Consider the following 18,829-nt stretch of genomic DNA (forward strand, 5'->3'; position numbering starts at 1 on the left):
GAGACCTAAGCCTGGTGTTGTGTTGTCATTTATTGTCAGAGATCTGGTTCTTTGTTTGGCAAAACTCATTGCCACAACTTGTGCCACTGTGTTTAAATGCACGCTTAAGATAAAAAAGAAACAGGCAATGAAAATAAGCAAAGGCTGTAATCATAATATATATGGGGTTCCATAAAAGTTATTGAGATTAGTGAAGATTTCATGCTATTTTCAGAGATTAGCGATTTATTTTCTTTCATTTTTTAAAATGTTTTATTGAAAAAGTAAAGGGTGTGGAAGTAGCCCAGACAGTATTAAAATAATCAGGTGTATATTCGAGATTTTTTGAAACAAGTTTGAAAAAGTTATTGAGATTATCAATGATTTCATGCTATTTTCAGAGATTAGCGATTTTCGATCATTTTTTTAAAAACATTATTGAAAAAGTAAAGGGTGTGGAAGTAGGCAAGACACTATTAGAATAATCAGGTGTATATTTGAGATTTTTTGAAACAAGTTTGAAAAAGTTATTGAGATTATCAATGATTTCATGCTATTTTCAGAGATTAGCGATTTTCTATCATTTTTTTAAAAACATTATTGAAAAAGTAAAGGGTGTGGAAGTAGGCAAGACACTATTAGAATAATCAGGTGTATATTTGAGATTTTTTGAAACAAGTTTGAAAAAATTATTGAGATTATCAATGATTTCATGCTATTTTCAGAGATTAGCGATTTTCTATCATTTTTTTTTAAACATTATTGAAAAAATAAAGGGTGTGGAAGTAGGCCAGACACTATTAGAATAATCAGGTGTATATTCGAGATTGTTTGACCCAAGTCTGGAAAAGATATTGAGATTAGCAAGGATTTCATGCTATTTTCAGAGATTTGCGATTTACTATCATTTTTTTAAAAACATTATTGAAAAAGTAAAGGGGGTGGAAGTAGGCAAGACACTATTATAATAATCAGGTGTATATTTGAGATTTTTTGAAACAAGTTTGAAAAAGTTATTGAGATTATCAATGATTTCATGCTATTTTCAGAGATTAGCGATTTTCTATCATTTTTTAAAAGGTTTTATTAAAAAACTAAAGGGTGTGGAAGTAGGACAGACACTATTAGAATAATCGGGTGTATATTTGAGATTTTTTGACCCAAGTCTGGAAAATATATTGAGATTAGCAAGGATTTCATGCTATTTTCAGGGATGAGCGATTTTCTATCATTTTTTAAAACACATCATTGAAAAAGTAAAGGGTGTGGAAGTAGGCCAGACATCATTAGAATAATCTGGTGTTTATTTGAGATTTTTCTCAACAAGTCTGGAAAGGTTTTTGAGATTTGCAAGGATGTTATGCTATTTTCAGAGATTAGCGATTTTCTATCATTTAAAAAGTTCATTGAAAAAGTAGAGGGTGTGGAAGTAGGTCAGACATTGTTGGAATGCTCTGCTGTTTGTTTGAGGTTTTATAGTCATACAAATATTATAAATGTCATCATTTTTCAAAATTGTATGGGTAATTTTCACCCGGTCCCTAACTCGACGCTGCAAAGTAGCGTCTTCCGAATGTGAGACGAATGTCGAATGTCGAATATGAAACTAACTTCACCTCGGTAGCAAGGGCAGCAATCGCTATCGAATCAACAGACGTGCAATTTCGCTAGCAGGGGAAGAATACAAACAACGAAAATCACCAGTTAACTTAATTTAAATTTGCAATAACTATAGACTAATACAATAACAGGCTTAAATGAACTGACAACATAAGTTATACGACTTTCAGTTCTCAAGGACGCACACGCGCAATCTCACCTGCGCTGTGAAGCGCGTCTGTGCTATTCTCCGACATGCGCTCTAACAATCACGGCTGATAGACGGCCTAAAATTTTGTACAGCTCTAATTCTGATACCGTGGCCGCCACGGTAAAATCAACATAGGGGAAACACTGCATTTTTTAGATCCATCTCATTCTAATTATTAATGTCTATGAAAATCTATTATGCATTGCACATTGAATCTTTTTTTTGTTACTGAAGCTGTAACCTTAATTACTGCCAAAACATTCTGAAGCCCTATACTCTTATTCTAATTATCAATTGGAGTATTAATGAAAAAAAAAAACTAAGGAAAAAGCTACTTGAGAATTTGAAGGTTATACTGTCAAACTGACTGAAGAACGAAATAACGACGTGAAATAGGGGTGGGGGATATGGCCAAAATCTCCTATCACGGTATGAGTAATTTTATATCACAGTTACGGTATATATCACGGTATAGTAATTGATATAGTAAATATAGTCAATTTAATTAAGAAATTGTACTATATAACCATACCGTACTTCATCATCACACTTGATTATTTATTACAAACAAAAACAACTGCCTCACGAGACAAAACTTGAGTTAAAAACAAGACTCAGTTACTAGTACGAGCGTTCCGATTGGCTGATGCGCAGTCATGCCATCCGCGTGGTGACCTAGTACTCACAGCGCAATACGGATCCGTAATGCCCTCAGACAAACGGGGGGGGGGGGTTTAAAAATGATTCCTTCGTTAATAATTTGTTACACAGAACTTTATTATATTAAATATTCATCCAACATTATTCACACCTTCACAAAATCAACCACAAACAAATAATTTCTGCATGTGCAAGTAGCAACGCTAGTGCTAAATAACTATTTAATTGGTCGGCTCCATGACGCCAGGTAAGTAGCTAGCTCCTGAGACTTCTCACCACAAGAACAAAGGGGAACCTTCGATTAAGACATGTTTGTACAAGGTACCTAGCGAAAAGTAGCCTGAACTTTCCTAGATATTAAGCTAATGCTGAATGCTCGCTGATATAGCTGTCTGTCTTACTAGAACCGCGAATGTATGCTTTGTTGCTAACGTGTGCTGATGTTGTGACTATGTATGTGAGAAAGACGCGTAGCTAAGTGACAGAGAAGAAGGGAGAGCAGGGAAAGGAAATGCAGCTGAAAGAATTCGCTGCATGTTTAACTTAAAAAGTGTTTACGGAACGCAATATGTGGCTGCCGGTGTTAGTCTGCACCGCCACAAATTAGTCTCTGTGGGAAATACTGAAAAGTATACCGCGGTTGAAACGGTATAGCCAAATCTCTCCCGGTAGACACATTTCTACCGTTGCACGGTATATACCGTCATACCGCCCAGCCCTAACGTGAAATAATGAACATAGTGTGGCTCATTGGCTAGTCAATTCCCATGATGCATGGCGGTAAATAGTGTAAAAAATTGCTGATAAGTTTGCCGTTTGTTCGAAATACAAATGTAAATTCATGAATTTCGTTTTTTAAATGTGTCTGCTTAGAATGTAGTGTTTTGTTGCGTGGTAATTGTCATTGTTGTGCTGGTTTAACAATGTAACCACGAGTTAAATGACTGTTACGTTTCATCAGAAGAGCTTCTTTCAGAAATCTGCAGTGTGACTTTGTGAGGGCCCCCGTTCTCGCCATGTGACGCAAGATCTGAGGTGTCTGAGGGTCCCCTAAACATTTTTATTAATTAGTAAGTCATAGTAAAATTATATTAATTAAGTTTACTTCTTGAGGTTCCTACTTTAATTGCACTTGAAAGTGTTGCAAAGTATACTTTGAGGCTCTTTAGGAAGTATACTTAATGAACTGAATGTGCACTACACAGGTTACTTTAGAGTATTCCAAAGTATACTTTAAAGTACTTTAGGAAGTATACTTTATGAACTGAAAGTGCACTACACAGGCTACTTTACAGTATTCAAAAGTAAACCTTAAAATACACTATAAGTGTACTTTAAAGTGTACTAAATGACCTAAAAAGTGGGCCAATTCAGTTTACTTAGTACAAAAATAGTATATAAATAATCACACTGCTAGTATACTTTAAGTAACATGATAATAGTATACTTTTTATACTAAGTATACTTACAAAATAAACTTGAAGTATACTTCTTTTGTGTAAGGGGCGTCAACGCCCGGTTTCATTGAAAATAGATTGGAAGCCGACGCTCCGCGCCGCTGTAGTGGACACGCACCGTTAGTGCTGCTAGCTATCTGCGCCAATCAGAGCTTCAGTGCTAAGGTGGGGCCACAGATTAGGTGTCCCTAAAGAACATGAGTATCTAACAGTAGTTCCGCGTTACATGAATTAATTTGCACGCAACTTTTATTTATTTTTAAACCGTGTATTCTCCGTGTAATTTCATGCACCGAACCGTGACAACCGTACCGTTTCGATACCATTCCAACCCTACAACAGATCCTCTCTGATTTCATGAGAATGCGCTTATGAGATTCAAACATGAAAAAAAAGCCCTTTTAGTGGCATTTTTCACCACTGAGCATTTTCTATAGGCAGCCATAGTGACGTCAGAGACTTCACTGTATCAAGTTATATTATACTATCAATGGTTCTGTTCCCTTAATTCACTTGTGAATACCACAAGGCACTACACAAGCCATTCGCCTAGCTTAATTAAAAATGAATGGGAAAGCTTTGCTTTATTCGCTTTACACCTGTGGCTCACTGGTCTAATGTGTGCCCCATGTAGACTGAGACCTCGCCTGTGTTCAAATCTGGCTCAGGCCCTTTACCGCTTGTCATTCTGTCTCTCTCTCTCCCACATTTCCTGTCCTCTCAGTAAAATGAAAAAAGCAGTGATGCCCCTAAAAATACATCTTAAAAAAGAAAACCAAAACATTTATCATACATGGGATCCTCTGTAATGCATCAGAAGTTCAACCAAACAGATACACATTCGTCCAGTTCTTGGTCTGTCAGTATGAAATAATAGGTTTGCATGACTAACTTGCTGTGTCAAGCTATCGCTTCTTAATAGTATTTAGGTCTTTGGTACTCCTGTGAGTGAACCTGCTGACAGTGTTGCAGATGATGCACGCCCTCCAGCTGCCCATCATTTTATTTCTCTCGGTGATTCTAAAGCTGGCTGCTATTTCCCGGCCTAAAAAAATGTAGGCTATATTGAGTAGCCTAATATGAAAATGGCTCTTAAAATCTCATTATTGCCAGTTGGGAATAGACTCGCTTGAACTGCTCATTGGTTCTTCAATTCAACCATAATGGGTGGCTGGAGAGTGAAATGTCAGTGGCAACCTAAGTCTTTGTCGCTGACTGAGTAGGTGATGGAGTGATGTGTATACAGTCTTAAACCTTGAACATTGAAATGGCCTATGCCCCCACACCCGCATCACCTTTGCCACCACTTTCACAATGTTATAGACAGAACACTGGGGAGTGGAACTCCCTTTCCCCTCTGTCTTCCTTTGGTCTTGCAAGGACTGGGGGCTGCCAGTGTATGTATGAATATGCCAATTATGGACACTCAGGCATACACACACATGTACAACCCCCCCCACACACACACACATACACACTTCCACCTCAGAGCTGAATGAAATGTTGTACCCGGCATGGATTACTGAAGACTAGTGAGCCATAGTGTCAAATTACAATTACACTGTTGTCCAGTGTTTGGTAAGGGCTGTGGAGGGAGGGGTTCAAGTTCTTGCACCCAGTATGTAAATCTAGCTCTCTGCTCTGAAGATTAGGTATCTGTAATCATTTGGAGTTTATGTAACGGGTTACAAATGCTAACGAGCCACTTGAGTGATGCTACCCGTTTTCTTATTTCTTTTCTTCTCAAGAATTCATTTGCCTGAAGCACTCCAGGGAAAGCATGGCCATTTTCCTCCCCTGTGTTTTCTTTCCTAATTGACATCCATATTCTCCAAACATATGCAAATCCATGTCCATGAATAACTGCAGCTGCCAGTCAAATCCCCCCATGACAGGAGCCGTTCAGCAACGCATAGCCAGCGCTACGTGTGTCATGGCCAATGGTTGAAAGCTGTCATTTTGGCTCGCTCTCTACCCCTGGTGTCATTTCAGTGATATCTGAAAACGTAATATTCCCCTCTGTTGGGCGGGATTCTGTCTGGGTCTAAGTTGCATAGAGGAATGAGGACAGTTCATCACGTAGATGGCGTTCGAGTCTGACGGCTCTCTTGTCGGTGTGTGTTCAGGGCCGCCGTCTGTCAGCACCTGGCCGTGTGATAATGAACATCAGCCCTGTGACCCGGTTGCAGCTCACACACATGGCAGCAAAAACCAGGCACTGTAGAGCTTTCTGGCTACTCCTAATGATGTTTTAATTGAGGCACCCCCTCCTCCATCCCTCCTCCCTGTCCCCTCTCTGGTGAATAGACTGCTCCCTGACTTGTTGTCAGAGATTAATCTCCCCTCCGATTTGTTTATCCTGCTGTGGTGTTTTTTTTCTTTCTTTGTGCCTTTTTTGTATCGCAGCATGTTACCATTGAACTCAACTCCCTAGGCCATTGTTGCCGCTGCGCTCTGTCTCCCACTGGGTTTGGGTATATTCGCCAGGGCCCCCCTCATTGTTCACAGGATAAAATATTTTTTTTATAAAACAACAAACACTGAACAACAAAAATCCAAGACTGAAATAAAACTGGCAGGTGGTGGAAGTGATTTGATTACACTTCAAGGAACTCTCCTCCTGGAAAGCTAGAGGTCATTGATTGGTTGATACTGGACTGGGTTCACAGTTGACAGTCGGTCTTGTAGAATGATGCCCGATCACACATGTTCTCTACCTTGCACACCCATCTGTACTTAGCAAGACACCACAGACAAGTTTGTATTGCTGTTCTTGTGGGGATTCACAATTCACTCCCATCCAAAATCCAGTTTTTGCCAACCCCTAACGTTAACCCTACTAGGGCTGAACGATTAATTGCATTTAATCGTTTTGTCACATTGCGATAATATCGCAATGTGACAAAACAAGATTTTGTCATCGCAAAGGCTGCAATTTTACTTTGGTGCACGTTACACTTTACCTTGACCTGTAAGATGGCCTCAGGCTCGACAGAACCTGACACTACAGACACTTTGCCAATTGAAAAAGATGCTGCGCAGTGTCAAGTATTGTGCAAAACCTGCCTGGCTAACGTTGCTACATCACGGGGCAACACTACCAACCTAATTCAGCCCCCAAAAAACACCACAAAGCCATGTACGATGCATAGCTAAAATGCTGAATACCAGTGTGTCAAATAAGCCACACCCTAAAGTAAGGTTGGTAATGAATAATCAATGGTCGATTAATCGTCATTAAGAATTCATTCAAATAAAAATCCAAACCTAATGAATAATCGTTGTATTGCCGCGCATTATGAGAACAACATATTCCGGTATTTTGCGCGAGCGCGACTTCCTACAGCAGACGAGCAAAGATGAAGCGGGCTAGGAGAAGTGCAGTGTGGGACCATTTCTCAAAAAAAGATAACTGCAGTTCCTGGGACGCTGTATTTACTTACCATAGTACAACGTCTCCTCTAATATATCATTTAACAAATATACATCCAAACGTAAATTCCAGCGAAGCCAGCACCAGCGGAGGTCTCCAGCAGCAAACCATTTAGGCTACACTTGCTAGGAAGACGGATGACAAGCGAGCTAACGAAAGTAGGATAGCCTGTAAGGTAGCTAGCTATAGCCTACATCTTGCTAATAAGTTGCCACGACTGTCAGTTTAAAACAATGATTTATGGCATTAAGACATGTTTTGTTATTATTCTTGTGTATTTGTGTCTGATGACCAGTCAACTTCGCTCATAGTTTTACGTTAAGTAACGTAGGTCAAGTTAAAACTCAAATGTCAAATAATTAGGCTTCCGCCAGGGTCGAGAAGCCTGACGTTTAAAAGGATGGATTCAAGTCTTTATTATTTATTCATTTTTCAAAGGTCTATGCTGCAGGCAGGCAGTAATGCGTTGCAATCGCAACCTGTTAAAAAAAACATGGGGGGGGGGGGTGACGTCATGCCTTAGCAAATAATCGATTAATTGTTCTATAACGTTATTAATAGTCGAACATGAAAACTCCTGTAAAGTCCCATCCCTACCCTAAAGGATCACTGATCAAAATGTTTCAAAGCCTAACTCCATATTCATATACGAAATTACTCAAGCAGTAACAGCGTTCATCAAGAAAGATATGATGCCCCTCGGTGATACACATACAGTAGGATCACTATGGCTGTCAGTGCCACGTGTAGCCACGTTCCGTCACGACAAGGCTCGTTCGCCACTCACTGGGCTCGAACGCCCGACCTCCGACTTGCCAAGCGTGACCACTACCAGCTACGCCAAAGAAAAGCTAGCTCTTTGTTGACGCGGGTGGCCTGTTACGTACCTGAGGAGCGAGTTTCACGGTTCTAACTCCGTTACATTAGTTAAAGTGCAATCCACATGTGATTAGCTACGTTTAGCTTTGATTTACCAAAATATTTTCAAAGAGGGTACAGGCGGTATGTTTTCCAAAAATGTTCTGAACTTTGTGTGTTATGTTGCTGACTGGAGATCAGTAGTATATAGCCTATTTATATTTATTAATAATAAATCATATATTAATTGCATATTAAATTGCAGTATTAGTCAAAATAATCGCAATTAGCTTATTTTCCAAAATCTTTCAGCCCTAAACCCGACCTTAACCCAAAAACCTAACCTGAACCTTAAACCTAACCCTAGCTACTGTTTAACAATAACCCTGACCCCCCAAACCGCCCTAGAATTGAGGTCAGTAACATGTGGACCACGGACCTATAACCGATATATCTACTTAGTCAATCAAATCTGTGCATTCCAATAAGCATTTAGACTAAAAGAGTGAGATATTTACACACACACATTTAATACTGTCACGGCTGTACTGAGGACCCCAACGCACGACACACAAGGTTCTGGATGTGCGCAGATTTTATTTGAGAGAGAGATGGGGAGGACGGTTGAGGGTAACTGGTGGAGCGGGGTACCGGTAGGAGGACTGGAAGCGGTGATCTGGTTGAGACAGAAACAAGGTCAGCACAAAAACAGGCGTAGTCTTGTCACAAAACCACAGAAAGCCAGGAATACAGACGTGGGGTCGGTGATTCAACAAACTGGCGAGTAGTGGGTGACAACCCGGGGTTTAAGAGCTGTGGGGTTGATGAGGGAATGAGCCGCAGGTGAGTTGAGTTACCGGGAGGCAGGCCCGTAACGGAAACACATGAGGCCCCCCACAGAATAAGCCTGAGAGCCCCCCCCCCCCCCCCCCCCCCCACACACACACACGTATGTAACGGATAATGTAGCCTAATACAAATACTGACGGGACAAACAGGACCCGGACGCGATCAACTGAACTTTTTGGAACATGAAGAGCCGTGTAATAAATGCAAGATGTCAAAACTCAAGCTTGTCTTGTGAGGAAAATGTATTCAATAAGAAAAAAACGCTCAAACGGTTTGCAGGTGAATAGCCTACACATGTGCACGTCTTTTAGCAAATCTGTGTGCAAAGTCTTTTACCACACTCTTTACATCTAAACTGCGCGCACATTCATTTTCTATGCAAAGGATGGCTAGACCTGACAGCCTCTCTTGTGGCATGGAGCTTCTGAGATATGTTTTGATCAGTTTCAACTTGGAAAATTACCTTTCAGCGCTTGCGACAGTCACGCGTATTGTCAGAAATAATTTGATGGCCGTGGCTAAATCAGGCACACTTGATAGTATGGAGTTGTGTTTTATTATTAGCGTGTTCGCTAAACCATAAATGGAGCAATTTTCTGACGTGTGAATCTTTTAGAAAGCATGTATGTTTTACACGATCATAATATGTATATAACTGAAATACAATGATTTATTGTAACTTTGATGTTTTTTTGTATGTTTAAATAGTCAAACGCAATTACTGCAAGTGCACGATACTACTGTCGCATACGTTATCATATTTGCTAATAATGTCAGTTATGTGTTATATATTTTATAATTAAGCACTTTTTCTACTTTATCTTTTTTTTGTACTTTCACTCCATTTCAATGTTGTCAGCTTGATAGGAAGTCAATAAAGGAGCAAGGCTTATTTTCCTGGCTCTTGGAAAGGAGGCTCTGTTAACGCTAGGAAGCACAACACATAGCAGTACAGCTGTCAAAGTATAGGCTAACGTTAGCTACGTGGTACAGTAATGTTAGCTATAGCGAACAGTACAATACCTGTCTCTTCTGGCAGATGACTGCATCCTTCACCGGCTGGTCGAAAAAGACATTTGTAATTTTGGGAAGTTTGGCATTTAATTCAGAAATGTTCTGTTTTGAATGCCGCTTTTGGGCACCGCCTTTAAATGTGCATTTCATTTTTCCTGCGCTACGCTACAGTTAGCTACCTATTTGCAGCGGGCTCGCCGGTCTGTGTTTACCCACAAAGAAAGCACAATTAAATTTTATATCAACTCTGGAAACACAGACAAGATAATAAGACATCCCATGTAATTCAAATTGGATTAAAAAAATAACAAAAACTTGGGGCCTGCCACGCAAGGCCCCCCATCCCTGCGAGGCCCCCTTGCGGTGCGGGGGCTGCGGGGGTAATCTTTACGGGCCTGCCGGGAGGGAGTGAAGAAGTGGAATGGATTGATGGACCTGGAAGAAACAGATTAGAACCCGGTCTGGCCTAGGCCGGGGACATGACAAATACCTCAATTTCTCACTTATTGGAATCTTTGACCTGCATACTAGGGTAATTTATTTCACTTTAGTTTACAAGCTTTTGTATTGATGGTTGTCTTATTTCCAGTTGTTCAGTTTGGTAAACCCCACATTTTTGCACCCTGCTCAGTTGGTTCTCTCACCCTCCATGTTGTTAATTCCAAGATTTGTTGCAGTACGTTAGTGTCTGTTAGTGTTAGTTAACTGTTAGTTAACGGTTAGTTAATTGTTAGTTAAGTTATTGTGTCGGGTACAGTTAGGGCTGGGCGGTATGACGGTATATACCGTGCAACGGTAGAAATGTGTCTACCGGGAGAGATTTGGCTATACTGTTTCAAACGCGGGATACTTTTCAGTGTTTCCCACACATAGACAAATTTGTGTAGCTGTAAGCCACAGAATCAACACCGAATCAAACCTAACACTATTTAGGTTAAAACACGCAGCAAATTCTTTCAGCTGCATTTCCTTTCCCTGCTCTCCCTCCGTCTCTCTATCACTTACGCGTCTTTCTCACATACATACAGTCATAACGTCAGCACACGTTAGCAACGATGCATACACACGCCGTTCTAGTAAGACAGACAGCTATATCAGCGAGCATTCAGCATTAGTGCCGTAGTTAAAGATCTAGGAAAGTTAAGGCTACTTTTCGCTAGGTACCTACGAACCTGTCTTAATCGAAGGTTCCCCTTCGTTCTTTTGGTGAGAAGTCTCAGGAGCTACTTACCCGGTGTCATGGAGCCGACCAGTTAAATAGTTATTTAGCACTATCGTTTCTACCTGCATATTCAGAAATTATTTGTTTGTGGTTGATTTTGTGAAGGTGTGAATCATTTTGGAATAATATTTAGTATAATAAAGTTCTGTGTAACAAATTATTTTGAACCCCCCCTGTTCGTCGGAGGGCATTACGGATTTCCCGACTCGGTCTTTGGGTACGAGTCTTTGGATAATTTTTCACGTGACCTGCATAGGCTCTGTACTGGTAGCTGGAGGAAACAAACAATTCGTTCATTTCCCGACTCGGTCTTTCTACGAGTCTTTGGATCCTTTTTTCACGTGACCCGCATGGTATTTTTGTCAGATATATATATTGTATTTTTTATTAGAGGAAAGTTTCCTCATTCTCTTTCGCGTGGCCACAGTTTTAGTAAGGCGTGAATGATATTCGCTCAAGTCATCATATTGACTGGTTTTGTTATTTTCACTTTACATTTAGACTTACAGTTTAGTGCAGTGTAATTGTTTGGCGTGATAATTAAATGCTAGTGTGATAAGAAATTACAATTTAAAACCATACAAACTGTCATGTTGTACTGTATTTAATAGAGGCTTTCTTGAAAAAATATGATCTGCCATACAAATGTAAAATTAAAGTAAAATGGTCTTATATTATATGGACAATCATGGGCGTATCTAGCCCTATTTTGGGGGAGCTGGAGCCCCCCCCCCCAACTTTCAGTAGCCCCCACCCAAAAAAAAAACTAACATCTATTTGTTGCCAAATAAGGGTGGCAAAAACCCAGTGGCTCTAATGAGGCTCTTGTCAAAATTATGACAACAAATTGTCATTTATTATCACACTAGCATTTAATTAGTGAGTAGGTCGCCATGCGGATGGCATGACTGCGCATCAGCCAATCGGAACACTCGTATTCGTAACTTTTTTGAGTCTTTTGTTTTTAACTCAAGTGTTGTCTGTGTTTTTGTTTGTAATAAATAATCAAGTGTGGTGATGAAGTACGGTATGGTTATTTTGTACAATTTCTTAATTGAATTTACAGAACAATTACTATACCGTGATATATACCGCAAACGTCATATAAAATTACTCATACCGTGATAGGAGATTTTGGCCATATCGCCCACCCCTAGGTACATAAGGGCTGGGCGGTATGGCCCCAAAATGTTTATCACGGTATAATTCGTAAGCACTGACGGTAATGGTGTATATCACGATATATTAATTATTCTTAAAAAGCAATGACAATCCAATTCGCACCGTAGCGTCTAGTCTACCGCACTCGGACGGATTTGGATTGGGTAACTCCGGTGTGTCACGAGTTGAATTTTCCAACTTTTGCTGTGCTTTGCCACGGAAGAGCGACTTTAGCATTCAACAGTAGCCTATGTTTATGGAATCGCAAGAAAACTCTGTTAAATAGTTGCAGTGAGTTAGCGCTAAACAATTATTACAAGGCTGAATATTCGATTCTGTTGGCTTACAATAAACATTTCACAATTCTAACCAACCTGCATTACTAACCAACGCATTCTAGTAGATTGTTCATACTCGCGCACATGCATGGGACTGCTAGTGTTTCCCAGCCTGGCTACCAGCCCAACTTGTCCCCGCCCACAAAAAAATTTGGTCGGGAAGTTGGATCTGGAGTAGCTCGTTTGGGGAAAAACTATATCCGAACAGGAGCTGTTGAGGAGGCCAATAGTGGAAGGGAAGAAACAGTTTTTGTGGCGTGAGGTTTTGGTCCTGATGGACTGCAGCCTTCTGCCGGAGGGGAGTGAGTGAAACAGGGAGTGTCCAGGGTGTGAGGAGTTGGCCACAATCTTCTTCACTCGCCTCAGGGTCCTCGAGGTGTGCAGGTCCTCGAGGGAAGGCAGATTGCAGCCAATCACCTTCTCCGCAGTGCGGATGATACGCTGCAGCCTGCTCTTGTCCTTGGCAGCGGCAGCAGCGTGCCAGATGGTGATGGAGGAGGTGAGGATGGACTCGATGATGGCTGTGTAGAAGTGCACCATCATGGTCTTTGGCAGGTTGAATTTCTTCAGCTGCCGCAGGAAGTACATCCTCTGTTGTGCTTTCTTGGTGAGGGAACTGATGTTCAGTTCCCATTTGATGTCCTGGGAGAGGATAGTGCCCAGGAAGCGGAAGGACTCCACAGTGTTGACTGGGAAGTCACACAGGGTGATGGGGGTGAGTGTGGCTTTGTTCTTCCTGAAGTCCACAACCATCTCCACTGTCTTGAGAGCATTGAGCTCTAGGTTGTTCTGGCTGCACCAGGTCACCAGGTTGTCCGCTTCCCACCTATTTTAGAGTCTGATTAGACTCTCCACCAGAGATGAGCCCAATGAGGGTGGTGTCATTCGCAAACTTCAGGAGTTTGACGGATGGATGACTGGAGGTGCAGCTGTTGGTGTACAGGGAGAAGAGCAGAGGAGAAAGGACGGAGCCCTGAGGAGATCCTGTGCTGATGGACTGGGAGTCAGAGACTTGTGTTCCCAGCTTAACACACTGCGTTTAGCTGGGTCCAGTAGTGGGTCCAGTAGAGGGTCTGTGATGGATTTAAGGTGTGCAAGCACCAGACGCTCGAAAGACTTAATTACTACAGAGGTCAGGGTGACGGGTCTGTAGTCATTAAGTCCTGTTGGCCTTGGCTTTTTGGGCACAGGGATAATGGTGGAGGACTTCAGGGTTTCCCGCATACCCAAACCCAGATATTATGTAATTCTTCAATATTAAATCAAACCACTCGACTCGTTTTAATGACCAGTCAGTGACAAAACGGGTTGGGTGTTCAGGTCTCTGCCAATAATAAAGCCCAACACTAGCTAGCTGAAATGGCCACACTGATGTCAACCTTTTATTATTTTTCCCATTGATAGCTAGCCGGCCACTTAGCCTACAGTTGCCGACTGTACCATCTCTTCAGCTACTGACAAAACTTCGACCACTGTAGCATGCAATATTTCATTCATTGAATCCGCACTACGTTCTGCCATCTTGAATGAGTCAAAAGCTGTTCTTTTTCAAGTTGAACCACCAATCAGAGGCTTTAACCCGCCCCTTGACCTGGTGACGGCGGACGACGGATTTATTTTGCTGCAGCAAGTTACACCATAGATAAATGTAAGGATAAATAAATATATAAATAAATGTAAGGATAAATAAATACACGTGAACACATTGTAACGTATATATTTATGTATTAGGGCTGTCAAAGTTAATAACGCGTTAACACAATCTCACTTTAACGCGACAAAATATTTGTTTGCCGTTAACACAGGTTTCTTTTTGACCCTGGGAATTGCCTGTCGTCACATGACTTCGACTGCCGACGGTAGCTGAATGATGGAGAAAGGGCTTTTAGATGGGAAGTTCCATTTCACAAAGTTGCGAGACGGCTCGGTAGACAAAACTAAGGCTGTGTGTACTAATTTTCAGGCTGAGTTTAGTTATCACCGGAGTACTTCCAGCCTAAACTATCGCATGCAAGCAAAGCACACAGCTAGCAGCAGCAGCGTTAGCACTGTAGCAGTAGCAGCAGCAGCGTTCGCTCCTGTAACAAATGGCAGACAACACTCGCAAAAGAAGCGAGCAGCTGACTGAGTTCAACAAAATAGAAACTGTCTTGTTCAATATTAAGGTCAAACTGTGGTTGCTTAAGTATCTGAAGTATGTTTGAGTGAGATTTGAATATTATGGAGCAGGATATCGTAGTAGGCTATGAGACAACATGTCCTAAATGTATTTTATTTTCCAGAAGTCAAATTTTGTAGATGTTTATTAAAGCTACAGCAGTATAGTTTGTGAGTGAATAAAACTCCCTCACAATTTAAGTTGTGTTCCATCTGAACTTCTTATATGGACATGATCATCCAGTTAGGCCTATAAGTTTTTTAAGTTTTTAAGTACACCTTTTAATGTTTTGTATTTTTAAATCATTTATTGGGGTAACATTTTAACAGACTAAATAGTTTGCGATTAATTGCGATTAATAGCGCTTAATCATGTGAAATAATGCGATTAATTGTGATTAAATATTTTAATCCCTTGACAGCCCTAACATATACACACAAATACATGTAACATTTATATATTTAGTGTCTCATTTAATTTTTACTTTATATATTTTGTATGTCAATTAGGCATTTCATTAAATAAATAGTCATTTATTTAAGCTTTGTGTTATATAATTATTTATTTATACAAGTATTTATTTATTTAGTTTTGGCCCCTATAAACCTCCATAGGCAAGGTCTAGATCTGGGAATGGCTCAATCGGATGAGAGGTTGTGCTGGTAAACAAAGGGTTGCAGGTTAAACTTCAGGCATAGGCTTTTTTTTTTTTTTTTTTTCTTACAAAACAGTTTCAATTCATTTATCTATTTATTTACATTTGACCAACACGGCATTCCATACAAATGGCGCGGCTCGCAAGCAAACGTAGCAATTCTCCCAGAAAAAGAAATTGTAGGTTAGGCTACACCTCCCTGTATTTATTTTTTCTACGCTGTGATCATGTGGCGCTCTTACATAGCTATCATTTAGTATTTGGGACAGTCCATTTGTGTGGGGAGATCAACTTGTGCGGGTTAATCCATAACGATATAACATGTTCATCTTTATTTAAATGTGAGTATGATATTGTATACAAGCTTAATTTTTCTCTCAATAAGTAACCAGTAGCTTACAAATTCAGTTGTTGATAATGTCACTGCCAATTAATATAATTTCGTAACTGTAATTCAAACAAGATACAATAGGTTGTGGGGAATTGTTTTCTCTCTTGCAATGATTGTTATCTGGTTTCCCCTCAACAAAGTGGTAGCACCCAATTTTTTACGTCTTATAAGTTCGGAACAGCTGTGTTGTCAGGTTTTGGCACAAATGGCCTTCCAAATTAACTCGGCAAGATAAGACGAAACAACACTGGCTGTCAAAATAAACACACTTTCACCATGCTACACCATTGCAGCACTTTGGAAATTAATAAGTTCCTCTGGGTGGGAGTTTGAGGGCGTTGGTGGAGGGAGGGAGGGAGGGGGGGGTTACACATGGGTCTACTGTAGACAGTAGATTGACCCAGATAAACCAGAGTGGTAGGGCGGCTGGGGTACCTGTAGAGAGAAGACCTTAAATGAAGCCTTCTTTCAGCTTAGTAAACCTCCAGCTATGAGTCCCGGAGTGCTTTCCCTGTTGTCTCACAACCCCCTTCACACAAACACATACACACACTTCTGTCACTATGGCCACTTATCACACTGTCACCCTTGTCTCGCCATGCTTTGCCTTCTCTTTGGTTGACAGTATTGTGTGTGTGTATGTGCGTGTCGTGGCATGTCTTATAAGAGTTCCCAGCGGCAGGGATAATGGTCACATCATGCCTGGTGTGGCTACATGCTGTTAAGCAGTGACAGCAGGAGACGGCACCAGTGTGCTACTGTCCAGCAACAGCACTTGAATCTGAGAGAGGGGCTGTTTGAGAGAGGGGCTGTTGTTGCAGATATACAGCTGTGGTCGTGTGTGTGTGTGTGTGTGGGGGGGGGGGGGAGTAGATTTTTACAACTGTTTGAGGATCCAATGGAGTTACAAGATTGTGTCACAAGCTCTTAAATTATTGTAAAACCCACAGACAGATGGAAAGAGTGACAAAAAGCATTTATAAAAGAAATTAAAACTTTTTGTATTGCGTCTGTGTATTATAAGTATAAGTTTGCTTCGTGTTACAGATCTGCACACAGTTGCCTTTTTGGCTTTCAGCTCTCGTTCATTTACACCCCTCTCATTGGCTGTTCTCCCCTCTCCCTCTAGCGATTTATAACTACGATGCCCGCGGTGACGAGGAGCTGTCCTTACAGATTGGAGACACTGTACACATCCTGGAGACGTACGAAGGTGAGAATGATGACACACGGTGCCCATGACGACAGGCTCGACGTGCCTCCTTGTCCCCCCTCACCACCACCTGGAGGGACAAGCAGGGTTTTGTCTGTGTTCATGACACACCTCCAATAATTGGATATGGTTCTATATGATTGTACCGAATCCAGATTTTTGGGGTTTGGCCGAATAACGAGTCCAATGGTTAAGATTCTGCCGAAAACCGAATACCGAATCCTACTCCCATCATCAGTCCATTAACACAGTAAACACATGAATGAAGTAAACAACGTCCACAGCAGTGTATCTTTGATCTTATTTTATTTTAACTGTAAAAAAGTAGGCTACCCCCAAGTACAAACCAAAACCTTTTAACAAAAGTGCAACAATGCAAAGAAAAGTGTTTTTCTTTTTTTTCTTTTCAGAATATGTTTGGTGACTTAACTGAAATTAATGTTATTCAACATTCACTCAATAAACATGGATAGTAGGATGTTGTTTAGTTTAGAAACAATGTTTAAACTACGTAAAAAAAATTGTAGGCCTAAACACACACTTCTCCTCCATCATAATTAACCTATAACCACAAACCTTTCAAATGAAATGAGAGTTTCCTTTCAGGAAAACAAGACGCTCAACATTAAGAGTCGACCCCCGGTTGCGAGTGTGGGAACGCATGTCCCCAGCAGTACTGAAAAGTCTTTCACTGGGCACAGAGGTTGGTGGTGCACAGAGGTAGATCTTTGCCGTTTTCGCCGGCAGTGGAAATTGCTGCTGGTTTGTCTTCCACCACTGAAGAGGATCATCTCTAAGAGGAATCAGAAGCTCACTGAAAAAAACACTTATCTCCACGTCAGCACCCGATGTGACTGCCTCAGTATTGCTGCGGTACAGACCGTCCCAGCCGCTCCATATTCCTGAACAGTGTCATTTAGTGCAAACTGTCGGGCCTTGTTCCTCCTCAGGCTGTTCAGTTGCTGTAGTAGTAGGCCTAGCAGATGTGTCTTGATCTGATTCAGATAAAGGGGATACAGCCACCTGCACAAGCAACTTTGATCTGCACTGTTCTGTGTCACTCGCCCAAAATGTTGCCTTGTATCTGGGATCCATACTTGTTGCCACAACTAAGTGGCTTTAGCTTTGGCATTTGAGGAGGAGGGTGTACAGCCAAGGTGCCGTTTAACTAAGGGCACCGGTAACTAAGGTAGAAGGTTACTAGGGAAGGTACACGCGTACCTACTCTCCTCGTGCTGATTGGTCAGCTGTAAAAAAAAGGCGCTTGATGTCACCCAGCGCTTTTCTGAAAAGTTGAGAAAATTGAACTCAAAAAGGCGTCGGGCGCTGCACTTCAAAAAAAGTTTTTTCCTTTTCCCATAGGGTTGCATGTAAAAAAGGCGCTGGCAGTTGAACAAATAAGTCAAGTGTGAACACGGCCTAACGGTCCACCTGTAAACACCTTCCCGTAGCCTAAGCAATGGCGGCGTCATCATGTCGACCAGCGTAGCGCACGTGGTGCAAGCGTAGGGTTCGGTTCGGTGGAATTTTTTTTAAGGTTAAGCCAAAAACGGAACTCCGTCAAAAAGCCCAATGTTCGTCCAAATCCTGGATTTGGTGCATCCCTAGATTGGATGTTATTGTAAGCGTGT

General features: G+C 41.2%; 1 protein-coding gene across 1 annotated transcript in view; it reads left to right on the forward strand.

The window, feature by feature from the left end:
• dock1 (dedicator of cytokinesis 1) overlaps positions 1–18,829 on the forward strand; it is a 201,741-nt gene that overhangs the window by 18,156 nt on the left and 164,756 nt on the right. Inside the window, exon 2 of the mRNA XM_047032175.1 lies at positions 17,115–17,198. Coding sequence (XP_046888131.1) covers positions 17,115–17,198 — 84 coding nt within the window. The remainder of the gene's footprint in view (positions 1–17,114; positions 17,199–18,829) is intronic.

This window comes from Hypomesus transpacificus, chromosome 13 (assembly GCF_021917145.1).
Source record: "Hypomesus transpacificus isolate Combined female chromosome 13, fHypTra1, whole genome shotgun sequence".
Classification (NCBI taxonomy): domain Eukaryota; kingdom Metazoa; phylum Chordata; class Actinopteri; order Osmeriformes; family Osmeridae; genus Hypomesus; species Hypomesus transpacificus.